We start from the raw sequence: 16272 nt of genomic DNA, 5'->3' as shown, positions 1-16272 counted from the left end.
ATTTCAAAGTCCATTGCTTCGAGGCGTTTGCGATCTCTTTATCTTGAACAAAACACGTAAAACACGATTCTGTACGCACGCACAAATTGTCACGTAGGCAAGCAAAATGTGCCGATTCGAACGTAGACCTTGTGGTTTTTTGTTTGCTGACGTATTACGGTAAGGAAACGTGGTGCGTTCGATTATTAACACGTGGCGACGTCAGAATCGTCTTACTCGAAGACCATTTGCGAACTACGAAAGATATCTTAAGTGCGATAGTGTGATCATCGTCTAAGAATTTTGCATTATCGTCACAATGGCTGCATGGTAACAACGCATTTACGCTTAAAGTGACGGCAACTCACGATACTTCCATGAAAGATTCATAAAATTTTGGTCTATAGACTGCATGCCAAACGTGGATTTACATACCACCGTTACAAAGACATTAGCATTGAGTGGAATAAACCTACGTTTGTAATCTTAATACCGGTAGAGTGCTCTATTATTATTTTGTTGCTGTTGTGCAAAACACCTTAATTAGCATTAGATTAGATTTTAGCTTAATTTTTAGTCCCTTAAATAAAGCCTAAGGTAATATTTTAATTAAGATTACTCGCATAAAAACGAACATTTTTATTGGATAAAAATGAAGCGTAAGGTTTCAGAATTAGTACAGCTTTGTTGCAATAATCTTTAAAAATGAAAAAGATTTTTCCATCAGAAGCCTTTACTATCGAACCACTGGTTCAAGTTTTTGAAATTTTTATCCATCCATTTAATGTTGGCAGACACTACCGACTGAATATTGTTGGCAGAAGTCTGCGCTTTTTGAAGCAACATAACTTTGGACTCCATTAGTTTTTGAATCTAGTCGCAAAAAAAGCGACAACTTAGTCACAACATAGATAAATATAGAAGTAAAAATCAACTTACCTTGATGAGCTCCTCGGGCGTGTTAAGGCTACTTGTGGTACTGCTGAGCATTTGAAGGACGCGGACTGGATTCCCAAAGCTATTCATTTCAAACAGTGAGAGAAAACTGTGATCAGCCACGAACAAAAGGATTCAAACTAAAATTTCTTACTATGAAAACATTTCTTCAAAATGATTTAAGACGAATTGGAAAGCTATTCTTCGTCCACCGGGATTGCTAGCCACTGCACTTATCACACGTCGTCCGTCTTGCTTGCGAATTCCAGAGCTTGGATCAAGCACAAATGACAAATAGCGAATAAGAATCCAAGGATCACGGCTGCAGCCCAACGCCGACAAAATCACGTCACGATCCTGGGCTGAGGTCATATTGAAACTCATTCGCCACGCGAAATCCCATTCCAACTGGCCACCATACTTAATGGCTGTACAGTAGGTAGAGGATCGAAGATCGGGAATGATGCTGTATTTTTAAAAAAGGAGCGGTATTTTAGCATTTCTTTTTTCATTTAAAATAGCGAATACTACCTATTTGATCCAATAGGATCCGGGCTATCCATCCATTCGTCAAACAGCAGCTGAGCTTGTCGAATGCAGGGTCTATATTCTTGACTACACGCTTGGGTTGTCATAGAGATACGCAACATTTTGGTAAGTGGGCTGTCGTCAGGCTGGAATTTATTTCCTATGCGGATGTAGGAGGGAACTACCAATGACCTCATGAAGGCCTAAAAAGCAAAACATTCAGTGAAACATAAAGTGGGAAGAAGGGCGTATTAATATACCTTATATCTCCCATGATCTTTCGTATACGAGAACATCCGACCGATATAATTTAGGGCCCTAAAAGCGCTGGTCCAAGGTACATGGTGGTCCTCATTGGGAAGGTATTCGATTAGGTTGAAGGCCGTAGGGTACGGCAAAATTTCAGCGGCAGCCAAAGCAAATGCATCATCAATGAGGTAAGCTCGGTTGATGGGGTGGATAACTTGGTGATCAGTTTTTAGCTGAAGGTCAAGAAGTCCCCAGTTTCTTTCGTCATAATTGACTCGATAGTAACCGGTAGCAAGAATGTTGGCAATAACCCAAGAATCTTCATTTTTGCCGATAAATTTAGATGCAGAGAGTTCACTCGGGGTGAGCCAAACAGCAGGTCGAGTGTTGCTTTGGTTAAAATCATGAGCAACAGAATCAGTGAGTGACACTGGTACCCACCACCGATAGGTCGGGAAATCAGTTCGTTTTGACCCGACAGAATTTGTGACGGCCCTTGATTTCTCGTCACTTGAAGTAATTGGAGTAACTCCACGTAGGAACCGTTTCTGTACATCAAATAGTTGTAATAAGACTGGCAGTTATAAACATAAGAGTTAAATTTTACTTGGCTGATGAAAGCGTATCCATCCGTGTAATTTCGCTCTATAGTGATAACCGGAAAACCCATTTGCAACGTCCAGGTGTCCATAATCATTTTAACGTCAAGATTCAGTGGCAGAACCGCGTCCCGGTGGGCCTGTTCACTCAAGAATTGCCAAAGTTCGTCCTGCTGAGCGTTTTTGTACTTCCTTAAAACAATGTTCATAAATTAGCTTGTTATACGATTGCAATTTCATTGATCGCAGTACTTTTCGTTGAGATAGTTGGTGATTCCTTGACGGAATGTTGCTTCTCCAAGGAAATCATTCATCATTCGAATAACAGCAGCACCTATTACAAATTAGCATGTAAAATACAGAAAATGCAGAGATAAAAATACTCTAATAAGCTGATATAGATCCATCGTGTTCATTACTTTTCGTATAGGAGATGGCATCAAAGATTTCCGTTATCTGTGTTGGATGCTGTAAAGTGAATTTGTTGTTAGCATACAGAGTTCCTTAAACTAACTAGTTTGGAATGGGTATTTACTGCAACGTCTACTGATATAGCGTGAGATGATTCAAGTCCGTCCGCATCCATCACGGAAAGAAAATCTAAAGCCTGCAAAGTGCCGTACTGATATTTGGGTGATACCTGTTTCAAAATGCAAGTTCGACAAAGTTAAAAAAAATAATAATAATTTTTATCGTTAATTTTGCATTAATTACGTTGTCAAGAACCAAGCGTTGGACGTATGTGGCAAAACCTTCATTCAACCTATTCGATTAAAGTTTGATGATTTATTTCTTCCTTATATTGTTTTATTTTATTACCATAAAGCGTTCCACCAATCCATGGTAACTAAATTTCCAAACCTGAGAAAATCACTCAGTAATTAAGTAAAAGGTTTTGATACAAATTCAATCATAAAGATGATCTAACCATTGATGGGCTAACTCGTGGGCAATAACACGTTCGACGTTCATTTCATCACGAACCGCTGCCGATTTTGGGTTTACCAGTAAAGTCGTCTCTCTGTGGGTCAGCAGTAAAAATGGGACACAATGAATTATAAACCGGCTAAAATTTAACCATCTAAAAAAACCTGTAAGTGACGAGTCCCCAGTTTTCCATGGCACCAGAGGAAAAGTCGGGCAAACCAACGAGATCAATTTTGGGAAGGGGAAACGAAACTTGAAAATATTCTTCCAAAAATTCAAGCATATTGGGCGTCACCTTTACGGCCAAGTCCACTTGATCTATCGCATCCGCACGCGCCCATATGCGTATGTCTGTTACATTTTGCGTGGATTGGTTATCGCTATCTTTACGAATGACCGGCCTTGCTTGGCGAAAACTGAATTCCGAAACCAAGCACGCAATAAGATAAGTCGACATTGGCACGGACTTTTCATAGAAATCCCAGAACCAACCCTCTTTGTTGGACCTGTTTTGAAAATATAGAAAATTCTGTTAGCTTTTTGGTTTCGATGTGAGAGAGAGCCTTAATCAAATGCAACATGAGTGTGTGAAATATATCTTTCTGACAGTACAATGATTAGTTTTGCGCGTTAGCATTTAACTAACGGGGGTTTCCAATTTCGAAATTTTAAATTAAAAAAAGAAAGTGGATGAAAAATAAATAAACGCCTTTTCAACAACCACTGAATTTATACTGTAATAACTGGTAAGACCACTCAAGCATGGCTTTATACTCACATGGGTTCGCTTTTGACGAGCGGCATATTAGACAGTGATGTGTAGTTGGTTCGCCGTCCGATTGACATGGTGAAAGTGGCTTTCATGGCTGGCTCGTCAAGGCATGGAAAAGCTAGTCGAGCTGACGTGGGTTCAAATTGCGTGACACCCACCCATCTGACGGTAACAAAGAGTTATGCTATTTTTATAATTTTACTTAACGGTTCTATTGCAATAAAAAGACATACTTCTTAGTTTTGCTTTTCCTATCCAAATATTCGGAGCCATAAAAACCCTTCAAATTCTTCGCCAATGACCTGTTTTACCAATTAAAGTTTTTACAATAAAACATGTTGTTGTCTGTATATCTATAAGTACGTACCCGGAATAGTTCAAACTGACGCGGTAACGCCTGTTCTCTTCCAACTTCGAGCCTAAATGAATTATGGCAAATTCTTTTTCCACATCGTATGAAACTGGACGAAGGACTTTCAACATCTTAGACTTTTCACTTATCCCAGTGGAGCTGATTTTGCTCACATCATTTTCTTGCATTATTTCCATTGCTTTTGACGGAAGTTGGTTAACGACGATGCTTTCCTCGTTCAATGTCAAATTCACAGCGTGCATGACAATACGATCTGTAGGTGATTGGACGAAAAAATCCAAGTGAACAAAGCCTTCAATGTCAGCGTTGCCCTGATGGATGTCAGGGATTATGCCAATGCTGTAGTGTTCTGGCAGGATGGATTTCGGAAGCCTAATATCGGGCAAAAATTTTCCGTCTGTGTTCACGATAGTACCACACAAAACGGCTGCAAAGAGACATAGCCCCACAACAGGGGTCATTATTCTAAACAAAAAACAAACACAAAACAATTAGAACAAAATGAATATCATCGAACATAAATGGTTTGAAAAACACAAACTAATGCCATGGAAGTATAATGTTTTTTAAACAGCGCACATTCAATAAATAAGTATTTAAAAATAGATTGATACGCTAAGCAATGGGAACCCCAATGTCTCTTCGTTTCGATTGTCAATGATTTTGAAAGAAAAAAATAATCCACATATGCGTAGTTCCATATTTACGTAATCCTTACCCAGTAAATGTCACAAATTACAAAAGGCGGAAAAAGTTCAATCAAATTTACCAGTGTAAAAATGAAGAAGTTAACGAGAAACCACGGTGTCAGAGCAAAAGAGAAGTTTTGAAAAGGGTTTCACTTCGGCTCCACTTGAAGATAGACTGGTGGCCTCTCTGGCGTCATGTCGAGTGCCTTAAAGCATTGTTTGTGTGGATACTGAGAAGGTGGGTCTTAAAAGGATATAATAATTTGATCTCTGGAGAACTTGTCGTTAGAAACAAAACAACGATAAGCCTTTGGCTAGACCAGGCAGGTAGAGGAGAGGTCATCAATCTTCCTTTTGTCAAAACCTGATCCAGAAGGTGTGTCCAGAATACGAATGCAATTCGCTCAGCAAATACAGATTTTATTCTTTTCACGTGCAATTCTAAGATTAGTGTACGGCATGGCGATTTTTCTTGAGGTATTGTTTAATTGCATTCACTGCCTTTTAGTTGTGAAGTCGGGTAAAAGGCAAGTGACGTCACAACACGTGTGTCGACCTGCAACAAATGCAAGAAATGTGTTTGTGAACAAACTGCCTAGTAATTTCTGCAAAGAAGCTACTCACTGTTGAAAAATTGTGTTAAACATTCACTGAGAAAATTTGAAAGGTGTGACTATTTATTATTAACTGAAAACTAAGAAGTAAATTACTTTGATTCCTAATGGCTGCACTCTAGCTAATGACAGAAAAATACATAAATATATAACCAGACTTTTAACAAATTGACCCACTTACTCATGTACGAATGTTTTTTAGTTGCTGATTTGGAGATGACTGGCAAAACTTATCGTACATCATCACGATACAAAATTCTCTAAGCACGATATGGTACCGAAACGACAACGATAGGCACTAGCAGAACCGGCACAAGGTTGTTTTACTTAAATAAAAATTCGAAAAAATCAAACAAGATTGCCAACAAATGTACGTCAGATCTTACCACTGATTTCAAGGCATCTCATCTTCTTTCTTTCGATCACGAAAAAATGGTAAATTTGAGCTGTTTTCAGCTGATCCTGATCCACTTTGAGGCTTACGTTTTTTGTACCAATGTACCTCTGTACGTCTGCTAGTCAGCTTCAAACATGTTCGCGCCCACCACTGCGTTGCCTAAATAAATCGATGTAGTCCATTGTTGCCTTCTACTAGAATTAAAAGGATTTTTACAAAAAAGAGCATAATTTCGCGAAAATCATTGAAATTATCTAAGATGTTTGCGTTAATAGTTAACTAGATAATGCAGCATTTGCATGCATCAAACAATAATTAAAATGCAAGAAAATTGCGGTGTCGACCTGTATCCGGAAAACCGATGGAAATACATCCCATTTTATTTTAATGTAAAAAAAAAAAAAAACATATCGAGCCATTTTAAAAATAAAAAATGAGTTGGAAAAAAGTTCGCAAATAAAAACGTTGCAATTAAAAACCACAGGCGTTAAACAAGTTAAGTTTTGGCGTTGTCTTCAAGTTTCTGATAAACGATGTTGCTGTCGATCTTACGGTCCACTTTTACGTAGTCAATACCGCCTCTACTTAGAATATCCAGCCATTCGGGGTATACTTTTCGTAGCAGTTTTATTTGTTCTTCTACCGTCGACGAACTCATTATTCCCCGGTGACTGTATTGAATCTTTTCGATGAGAGGCCGCAGTGGAATAACCGACTTTTTCTCCGTCACAAAAATACTATTAATAATTCTGGCTAACTCTGGAAGCATTTTTGACATTCCTTGCCGACGGATTTCTTCTGTATTCATCGTCATTTGTGTTTGTGCTTTTGCGGCTTCACGGGCGCGAATCTGTAAAAGAAGCAAAGAAGAGTTGGTAGCGATGAACGTGTATAATGTGATTTACACGATTTATCCATACCTTGTCGATCAGAGACTGCGAAACGCCTTTTAACCCTGCATTAACAGGCGCTGTGGGTTTTGGGGCTTCTAATTCCTGTTGAAGGTTTGTCTTAGGTGGTGCAGTCGTTTCGCTAAGCGCAGCCCGTTCTTTTAAGGCAGCTTCCAATCGAGGATTAAGTTTAGCAAGATTGTGCGCTTGTTCTATAAGAGTTACCCGATTTATGAAAACCAATATTCTACCGTAACTGAGACCTAATATAAAAGCCATTACCAAGTACATCTTTGGCAGTTGCAAACGTTTGGACGTCAGGGGGTGTTGGCAAGGGTGCCAAAGGAACATCAGGAACAGCATCAACGTCGAAATTTTGATGCCACCGGGTAATCTTTTCTTCGGACACTTTTAACAGGGGGTTGTAATTAGCCAGAAATTCCTGTAAGAATAACTAAAAGATTTAGTATCTAATAGAAACATATGCGCAAATTCATCTACCGTATGATGTTCCTTGACGATTTTGATCAAACGGTTATGGAAAACATAGCGTCGCTCTATCAGCATACTGGGGGCTAAAGGTTGAAAATTCTTTTGGTCTTCATTTGTATCATCGGATTCTTCTTCATCAAGCAATTCTTGAAGAAAAAAAAAAATATATATATATACATGTAAAAATATACATTATATAACTATTGTTAAGCAAAAGGTGGGATATAATCAAAAATGTTTAATTACTTGAACTCAGGTAGTTCAATCTGGGAGTCAAGGTTAAATGGTAGGAACGATTCTTGACTGGAGAGCTTCGAAGGTTAGCTACAAGTTTTTCATAATTGATCTTGTACGCTGATGGGAAAACGTGACAAACCTGGGCTAAATGCTTCTCTGTAAAATCCCTAAAGAGAAATCAAAACACTTTTAAATAACCGTATAATAAATGTATATAAATAATTTTTTAAAAATACTACCTCTGAAGCATTTTCTGTACTGCCGGCTTTAACTTGGTGAAATGAATGCACTCCTTTCTGTTATACAACATGGCGATCACAGTTTCAAGACAACGGAACACTTCATTAAGAACCTTGTATTTATAGGGAAGAACGAGATGTTCTGAAGGTGCCTGTGCAAGTGCATGGAAACGTTCGAAGGCTGGTCTTTTTTCAGTCTGTGTCTGTCGTTTGATGGGTGATTGTGCTGTCTTTCCTGGGCTGTTCAAAATAATTGAAATATTTATTGCACACACAATATTTCTTCTTCTGTTATGTGGTATTTTGTAGCAACTTACCTAACCGGGACAGCGAGATTGAATTCGAGGTTGGCGAACTTCTTCAGCTGAACCTTGCTTTCGTAAAATTCCTTGACTTTTGCTGAGCAATCATTGACTTTCGAAAGTTTTGCTCGAAGTTCAGCGAGATTCTTGCTAGTGCCAAGACGAGATTTGACTTCTTCCGGCGTTAACTAGTTAAATGCGCTATGAAAATGTAAAAGAAGGGTGAAAAAATAATAAAAAAACGAGTACCTTTTCGGCAGGAGCTGCTTTATCAAGTAAAGACGCTAAAGACTTTACAGCCGGAGACTTGAACCTTTTTTCTGCTAAGTTTTGCAATAATTTCTCAGAGCTTGATTGAAGTGGCTTATTATTCAATAATGGACTGCCTTTGGCACGGATAGGAGAGCTCATGGCTGGCTTTCGAGGAGAAAGTGTACCCATACATAAAAATGTAACTGGCTTTGATGGAGAGTTAAGTTGATCAGCATTGCTTTTGACTTCCTCAATGGCTTGATTGGCTGTAACATTTTCATTTCCCATTTCCAACTTTTTACGAACTCTTGTGGGCAACTGAACTCCATTACTTTTTTCTGCAGGTTTTTCTGGTGTTGTTTTCACTACCTCAGATTGCTCGTCAATGCACTGCATTTTCCTCTTGCGACATGATGTGCTGAGACTGGTTGCCCCTTTAGGGGTTGACACTTCAGCTGGAAAGGATCCATGATTATCTGCAAAAGATGTTGTCTCCTCTTTGATTACTTCTGTTTCAGCATAACCATTCTCACACAACAAGCTTTTAGGAAGGGAAACCTTCAGAAAACTTTCCACAGACTTCAAAGTCTTTTTACTCTTTCTTATGCAAGGCTTTTTCTGGACAGTTTTTACATGTTCTATGCCATCAGTAAAAATGTTTTTTGGATTACCTGATGGACCAGGCTCTTTTTTCAATGGATCACTTTTCAACAGCACATCCGGTTCAGGAATGAAATTAGCTGTCGTCTCCTGCTTAAGGGTTGCTACAGCTGGTATAATATCACAATTAGATCTAACTTCACACACGGGGTCATCTATTACAGCTTTTCGTCTTTTTGCAGCAGCTGCTGTAGAGTTAGCTTTTGTAGGACGGTAAAAACCTGTAATTTTCGTTTGAGATGCCATTTTCTAGCCTTTGTCCAATAGCTGAGCGTCGCAGCCCCTAAATAAGTGTTTTGGCGCCAGCAAAGGCAATCACAATGTTGCCAGAAATGAATATTGACCAATGTTGCAATATTCCAATTTCAAATTTCAAATTTCCAGTTTTCCAATTCCAAATTTTTAATACACAGAACACAGAAGAAAGTTCCTAAAATATTATTTAAAGACGTAGTTCCCAGGAGTTATTCAAGTTATATTTTGCTACTGGAAATCACTTTCCAGAAAAGCACCTGTATGTAAATAATCGGTATTTCGATATCTACCACTTCAATAGTTGCAGACTAGGGCTAATTATTGGTTATGTAGCATTAACTTGATTTAACTTATAAAACATTTATTTTTCTAAAATGCATTTACATATACTTATTAGAGATAAGTTGTTATTGGCCAAACATAATATATTCAGGTCCTTTCGGAGCGGAAGATTACCATTTCGTTTATGTTATGTGAAGAAAGAAAATTTCAGCTAATGACTGTCTCTCTCTAACAGATTTATATTAGTATTTTTTTTTCAAAATTATAGTATATGCACTCTAAGCAATGATTATGAACATAGTTTATTATTGATCTAAGTGCTCGTCAATGGCCAACGCACACCGATCAGCGAACAACGTGAGAAAGAATATTCACTATCAACTGATTTACGATAAAATCGAATTACTACAACACATAGGCATGATTTAACACCATGATTTACATAAAGCACAAAACGTGTTATTTAGTCTAAATACGATATTTTCGTTCATTCAGTTAAGTACTGAACCTGACGAACTCCGTAAAGGCCTCAAAATTTGCAGATCGAAAAACTATTTTATAGGAATTCGGCTTCTCTCTCAATACCAACAAATTTCAGTTGCTCCGTAGGGCCATACCTGCGGCAAAGATGGAGATGAAAAATGAAACGATGTTGGAATTGTAATTAAACCAAACAAGGCAAACTTACCTGTAGTCAAAGAAAAGCTCTTCTCCAGAGTGAATGAACCGTTTGGCGAATATGCCGATTCGGTGGTCACCGTTCACCATCATTACTTTGGCGTAACAGTTTGGGTTAATCGAATGATTGGCGAAGCGGATCTTGTTACCCTTTCTTGTAGCATCAACCACAAAGTCTATAATCATAAAATACAAACCGTTGAAGATCAAGTTTAACTGAGAATAAAGAACGACATTTAACGTACCATTATTGAGGTTGAACAAAAACGAGCACATGTATTTGTCGTACACTTTTCCTCGTCGATCGGCCTCGTCTTGTGAGATAATCTCGCCGCAGTATTCGGAAATAAATTCGTTCTTTTGTACCGTTTCTTTTAAGAATATACCCCATCCGGCAACATCCGATGGGGCCATGAGAAGATGTTTACCTAAGAGAAATAAAAAGTAACACCTTGGTTACTAATCATGGAATAGCAGCTAACATCATCAGAAAAATTACGTAATCCACGTTGAACGCTGACATTCTTGCAGGTAATTTTGGAAATGTCGTGCTGATCCGCACCACAAGTTCCACACAAATCGGGGTCGCATTCACGAACTGCCAGGAAACACGGGCACTGCTTGGTATTGCATTGGGCTTTGCACCGGCAACCAGGAAACCTGTTCTGACCTAAAATGGATATTTTTAAAAATCAAAGAAATTTTTTTACTCCTTAAATTGGGACGGCGAAAGATTTGTCTCAAACTTACAATCTGAGCTGCACTGGCAGAATTTCTCGCAAAAATTTTGCGCGTTAACACAGGGGCAGCTAGCATCGCAAGGCTGCCCAGGATGATCGCAAGGTGTGAAGTTGTGAACGTGATTGGATGAGGCATCTTTCTTTAGCTGGATCTTTCGGCAGTGGACTGACCAGAGTCGTAATTTCTTCTTCTTTTTACGTGGCGGGGTAGCCTCTTTCTCTGTTTCGAGAGTTGGTAAATCAGCGGCTTCTTGTTGAGCAAACCGATACACCTGGCAGCATAAAAAAACGCAGAGACCATTTACGTGTTACTGCCTCCAAATAACTATGAACAGTCGGCAAACCCACCTGTTGGCAAGTCTTGCTAAGGATAGACTGGGCAATAGCGCAATAATTGTTGAGAAAAATTGGGTGCACCACCCTGAAAAGAGTTTGTTCCGATGATGACCAGACGATTTGCACCTCTGGGTCAATGCCTTTTAGAGGATTTAACTCGTGAGCAGGTGGCGCTTGAGCAAGAGGTGTGCTTGTCCCGGATTCGTTGGACTTGCTCTCCCTGAATCAAAATGTGGAAATATTGTATGTGGTTTCGGGTGGTATTTCCGTTCAAATGTTTTTACCTCGATGGTCCTGCCTTATCAGTAAGGCTGTTCTTGCGTTCAGGTACCAGACTCGAAGAACTATTCGAGTTTTCGTTTGAGGTGGCCGGTGTCGACGCGTTACTCGCCTTACTAACTTTGGGAGCAACAGATTCTGGTGGGTTATGGCTCTCAACGACGACTTCCATTGCACCTAGCAAATAAACGATGAACAATTATTACCCCAACCAAAATAGTGGAGAAACCTCTTTATTTACATTCTATTTCTTTCTCATCTTTGATAGCTCCCGACGAATTTCCGTCGCCGCCATTCTCAACTTTGACGCTACTATCATTGCTATCCTCAGATGAAGCCTCATTACCCGAATCCAGAGAAACAGTCTTCCGAATTTTAAGGGGCTGCCCATCTGCTTCTTCACCTTCTTTTGCCGCTTGTGCTGCCAATCTCTCCAGTAGACCTTCCTGTAACAAATGAACTTTAATAATGGCTCCTAGCAAGTTTTTGAATTTCAAGGAATCTCACCAGGTACATGTAGCACTGTGGTCCACATGGCTGCTTAGGAAGTTTGAGATCATTACACTTTCTCTTTTGACTGTTGGGCCCAGGGTGATATGACTGAAGACCTATTACAAACGAATCGTAAGTCGCACGTTTTATTACAATGCGAAATTATAGGCGAATTTGAAAGCATGTGAAACAAACAGCAAATTACCTCGACGAGGCACAGCTCCTTGAGTTTCTTTAGAGAAGAGATAGCGTCGGAAAAAGGAATTGAGTAAAGAATACGTAAGAAACGTTCAATCTAAAGAAGGAGATCATTCCAACAGGAGTCGATAATAACTTACGATGAAGAAAACAGTCGTATTTAAAGCATCGGCGACAAAACAATGTGTGGAATGAGTGCATAGCTTGCTCCCTCTGAACGGATGGAGCTTTCGGCCCGTCAATATTTGCAGTACATTCACTGCCGAGGGCAACTGGGTCAACTCGTTCCGTCAATTCCATATACCTACGTATTCAACACACTGTTGTTCACAATCAAATCGTTAAAGTTAATTTATTATCTTGCTGGCTGACCTTTCTCGTAATTCTTCGGGTGTTCCTTTGTCAGGGAATACGGAGGCAATTGCTTGAAACACGATGATATTAGGAAGATCTTTCGCTGATGTGGAGCCGGAGGTGCCAGCTGGTTTCTCTTTGGTCACTGTCACGGCATCGCACCGAGCACCTTCGTCCGGTTTCTCTGCTTTGTCAGCTTTTAAACTGCTAGGTGGTTCAGATCTTTCATCTTCTTCGCAGTAAGGGACTAAGGCAGTGACTAGTTCCACGAAAATGTCGTCGTCGATGACACCCCCTTCGCGATCTCCGTGAACTTTCCCGTCATAGTTCTTTATCAGTTCTTCGATAAACGTCCCATCTTGGTCTAACACTTCGTCACCCATGTAAGGGATATTATGCAGAACTGTTTCATCTTCCACCTGTGGATTTGCATCCAATGAACAACAATTTTTCTTTGAAGATATTGAATCTATTAATGTTTACCATGAAATTTTGCTGTAGTCCAGCCCAAGAGTACATGGTGGGTACAGGTGCCACTGCATTGATGATTTTCACAGGTACTTGCTTCTGGTCAGTGTTGACTCCCAAACCATGATCTGGTTTAACTTTCTTCATGCACTGACTGTGAGCTGGCCATTCCTGACTGCACGACCAAAATGCTTTGCTTACTTCCCATTTCTTTTGGTTGGCAGCTACCCTCTCTGTGCATGAAATGAAGATTAGGATTAGAAAGGTTAATCTCAATATATAGGTGAAGGAAAATAGAACATACCATTGACATTTTTTCTATTATCTGCCCAAGCAGCACGAATTTCGTCAGCCCGTTTATATCGACGAGACTGGCGAATTCGCATGTACTCAGACCTCACGCGCCGTTTCCATTCAGCTGAAATCTTGTACTTGGGTGCTTCATTCTATAACAAAAACAAAAGTAAAAACAGGAAAAGTGTTTGAAACGTTCTGTTGTATAACGAAACTAATTCGAGTTACGGGGATTGCGAAACCAGGTGTATCGGTGACCAAGTTTTCCATCGATCACCGTAAAAAAAAAATACCCAGAAATGGGTTCGTCAACACTTGTTTTTCCAACTGTCACGCGTGAAGACAGTTGACAGCTGCCACAACATTGCCATTCCAGTAAACAAACCAAATTGTCGGAAAACTATTTGTCTCATTTCGTGATTCCTTTAAATATTCATTTCTTTTCGAAAACAACATTTATGTATGAGATCAATTGTAAACACCTAAACAAGAGCAGATGTTTAAGTAAAATCAATTCAATCGAATGGCAACACTGTTGTGATGGGGGAATATTCCCTCCAAACGAAATCGGCGAGCGCGGGACTTTCTTTGTTCATAAAAAAAAAAGTCCAAGGTGTTCGAAAGGCTTGTTCGATGAATAATTAAGTTGCTTTTCGCCAAATCTGCTCACACGTTACATAAAAAAACACCGACATACCTGTTTGGGAGACGAATCTGGAACACTGTTAGACTGGGGCGAATCGGTCGACGCCGGTGGTTGTTGCTGACTATGCTGCACTGAAGCGTTTGATTTGATATCCTCTTCTGTGGCCTTGGATTTGCGTCGAATGACCATATTATTGTTTGTCGGAGGTTTCTGAGATCTGACTGCAGCTTTGGCCTTGTTGGCATTCCGAGTTAATGTGTGAGTAGCCGAGCCTTGAGCTGCACGCGTGGCCATTTTGACGGTAGGACCTTTGGCGAGCTGTTGGACAGGCAACGACGAGGAGGTTGTCGGTCGCTGCTGAAGTTGAACCGCCGTCTGCTGAGTGACTGCTGATGGCGTCTGCTGCTGTTGTGGCAACTGGCGGTGGCGTCCCGGTCTAGAAAGGGCGCCGCCGTTGAGAGTTTGATGTTGGCATATGTGTTCGCCACAAGATGATTTCAGTTTACCATTTTCGACTACTGCATTAGCATGACACCATCGGTGGAAACACCGCCAATAAACGGTGTTGCCTGAACGACGATTAATTCGGTATTTGAATCCATCGATGAATAATGTCACACCACCAATACGATTTTTTGTAAATTTCACTTCACGAGGAGCCATGATGTGGCCTAACAATAATTTTTTGTTTATTATTGTTATTGAACGACGTAAAAAAAAAAAATGTTTTTGTCCGAGGCTTAGAGATGAGCGTCAGCAGTAAGCAATCTTTTTTCTGATTGTGGCAGTGCAGGAACCGTTGTCAAAAACTTTGTAAAGCAGCTCGACAGCGTACCTCCGAACCTGACAGGAAACGAGAAAAAACTGAAGAATAAGGAGGGACGAAAAAACACAACAAGTTGGCGTAGGAAAGATAACTCGACAAGTCGAGTAAACTATTTGTAGTAGACACCAAGCTCTTACACACAGACGGGGCGCAAGCTCCTCTCGCCACCCCATTCTTACTACAGTGCACCATACTACGCTATGAGACGCACACAACGCGCACAAGATATTAAGAGAAGCCTTAGGGATTGTTGAGCGCTGTGCACGGGCAGTAGGTTGTAATTTCGACCCCCTCAAGGAAGAAGTTTTTGGTGGATGGTTGTTGGTTGAAGGGAAGTGGAAAGGAGGATTGGAAGGGGACGAAGAAAAAGAAAGGTTAGATGTATGGGAGAAAGAGCGAAGAGGAAGCATAGTTAGTAACTTAGTTTATTATACGACCTTCAAAAGCCCTAACCGTTGCAGACGTGTCACCCCCAGCAGACGGATTCTTGTCGACTTTAACACAAAAGTGAGACTTGTTTAAAGCTTACGGTAGCACAAGTAAAGTCGGACAAGAATTTTGGCACGTCCAGTCAAATGACCGTGAGAATGGCTGCCCGATACGCATACTTTTTCTTTCACAATTGATGACATTCCTCTCGCCGTATGTACAAACGATTATACGTCCTCAGTTTTTACCGCGCCCTTTTTCTTATGTGTGTGTGGATCTGCTTCAAAGCTGAGCGGGACTGATAAGATAACGTGTCTGATCGCCAGGGCGCGTGAGCCTTCTCTGGCCAGGAGATTCAAAAAGGCGGCTAACAAAAACGTTCACGTGGACATCCGTTAGGTTCCAACCCCAAACTGAACTGAGCAGAAAGTCGAAACACGTGCCCCATTTCGTAAAACCCACGAAATGATATTTGCAGTCCGAAATAGCTACGGCCAGTTGCTTCTTTTACTTTGGTCAGGTGCTCGTACGTGTAGCACCTCGTTTTTGTTGATTTTTTCAGCTTTCTGCTGATTGGCCAAAAAAGCAAAACCAAAATGTACTATGAAACGAAGTAGGTAAAGGTAGAAATTCTTGTTCAAAAAGACTTTCGGTTGTTATCGAAACTTTCATTTGATATTCAATACGTCATGACTGAGAAACCGTTTTGGGTTTGTGAAACTGGCTTGTGTAAACTGTTCGGCAGCCATCTAGCGACAGTACTTGAAAGCAATATTCGAAAATATTTTGGAAACCCAGAGCGAACCCACCTTGTTAAAAATAGGTCATTGAGTTGTTGCTTTCCAATAACATTTTTTAGT

General features: G+C 40.1%; 3 protein-coding genes and 1 long non-coding RNA gene across 8 annotated transcripts; 1 reads left to right on the top strand and 3 right to left on the bottom strand.

Annotated features, from left to right (window-relative positions):
• Positions 1–603: 603 nt before the first annotated feature.
• LOC116919174 (aminopeptidase N) lies at positions 604–6243 on the bottom strand. Of its 2 annotated transcripts, XM_032925097.2 has the most exons (18): positions 6053–6243; positions 5133–5608; positions 4358–4828; positions 4224–4292; positions 3997–4152; positions 3383–3724; positions 3220–3312; positions 3111–3152; positions 3006–3054; positions 2827–2931; positions 2711–2759; positions 2544–2625; positions 2300–2483; positions 1704–2240; positions 1447–1646; positions 1070–1381; positions 919–997; positions 604–852 (listed from the first exon to the last, which is right to left on the bottom strand). In XM_032925097.2, exons 3-18 carry the CDS (start codon positions 4822–4824, stop codon positions 703–705), a joined length of 2916 nt encoding a protein of 971 aa, XP_032780988.2. In that variant the 5' UTR covers positions 4825–4828; positions 5133–5608; positions 6053–6243; the 3' UTR covers positions 604–702. The 2 variants fall into 2 exon arrangements, with proteins under 2 accessions (XP_032780988.2, XP_032780989.2); XM_032925098.2 differs by lacking the exon at positions 6053–6243 and having other exon boundaries at positions 5082–5210.
• LOC123470582 lies at positions 5583–6086 on the top strand. Its single transcript, XR_006644318.1, has 2 exons — positions 5583–5719; positions 5869–6086. It is a non-coding gene; the product is annotated as an uncharacterized LOC123470582 (long non-coding RNA).
• Positions 6244–6394: 151 nt separating the features above from the next.
• On the bottom strand, positions 6395–9462 carry LOC116919165 (DNA replication factor Cdt1). Of its 2 annotated transcripts, XM_045170994.1 has the most exons (9): positions 9147–9461; positions 8473–8951; positions 8239–8411; positions 7922–8161; positions 7692–7849; positions 7455–7591; positions 7236–7395; positions 6984–7165; positions 6395–6913 (listed from the first exon to the last, which is right to left on the bottom strand). In XM_045170994.1, exons 1-9 carry the CDS (start codon positions 9379–9381, stop codon positions 6560–6562), a joined length of 2118 nt encoding a protein of 705 aa, XP_045026929.1. In that variant the 5' UTR covers positions 9382–9461; the 3' UTR covers positions 6395–6559. The 2 variants fall into 2 exon arrangements, with proteins under 2 accessions (XP_045026929.1, XP_032780971.2); XM_032925080.2 differs by having other exon boundaries at positions 8473–9462.
• Positions 9463–9958: 496 nt separating this feature from the next.
• Positions 9959–15812, bottom strand: LOC116918493 (histone-lysine N-methyltransferase EZH2). 3 transcript variants are annotated; one of them, XM_032924216.2, is made up of 15 exons: positions 14209–15812; positions 13522–13663; positions 13233–13450; positions 12768–13168; positions 12536–12699; positions 12403–12429; positions 12213–12313; positions 11947–12151; positions 11711–11882; positions 11439–11646; positions 11101–11362; positions 10850–11020; positions 10596–10778; positions 10361–10526; positions 9959–10289 (listed from the first exon to the last, which is right to left on the bottom strand). In XM_032924216.2, the coding sequence occupies exons 1-15, from the start codon at positions 14818–14820 to the stop codon at positions 10229–10231; spliced, it is 3093 nt and encodes a 1030-aa protein (XP_032780107.2). In that variant the 5' UTR covers positions 14821–15812; the 3' UTR covers positions 9959–10228. The 3 variants fall into 3 exon arrangements, with proteins under 3 accessions (XP_032780107.2, XP_045026926.1, XP_045026925.1); XM_045170991.1 differs by lacking the exon at positions 14209–15812 and adding an exon at positions 13740–13899; XM_045170990.1 differs by lacking the exon at positions 12403–12429 and having other exon boundaries at positions 14209–15811.
• Positions 15813–16272: the final 460 nt, after the last annotated feature.

This window comes from Daphnia magna, linkage group LG3 (genome assembly GCF_020631705.1).
Source record: "Daphnia magna isolate NIES linkage group LG3, ASM2063170v1.1, whole genome shotgun sequence".
NCBI lineage: Eukaryota > Metazoa > Arthropoda > Branchiopoda > Diplostraca > Daphniidae > Daphnia > Daphnia magna.
Note: the sequence above shows the minus strand (reverse complement) of the source record. Positions and strands in the feature narration are given on the sequence as shown.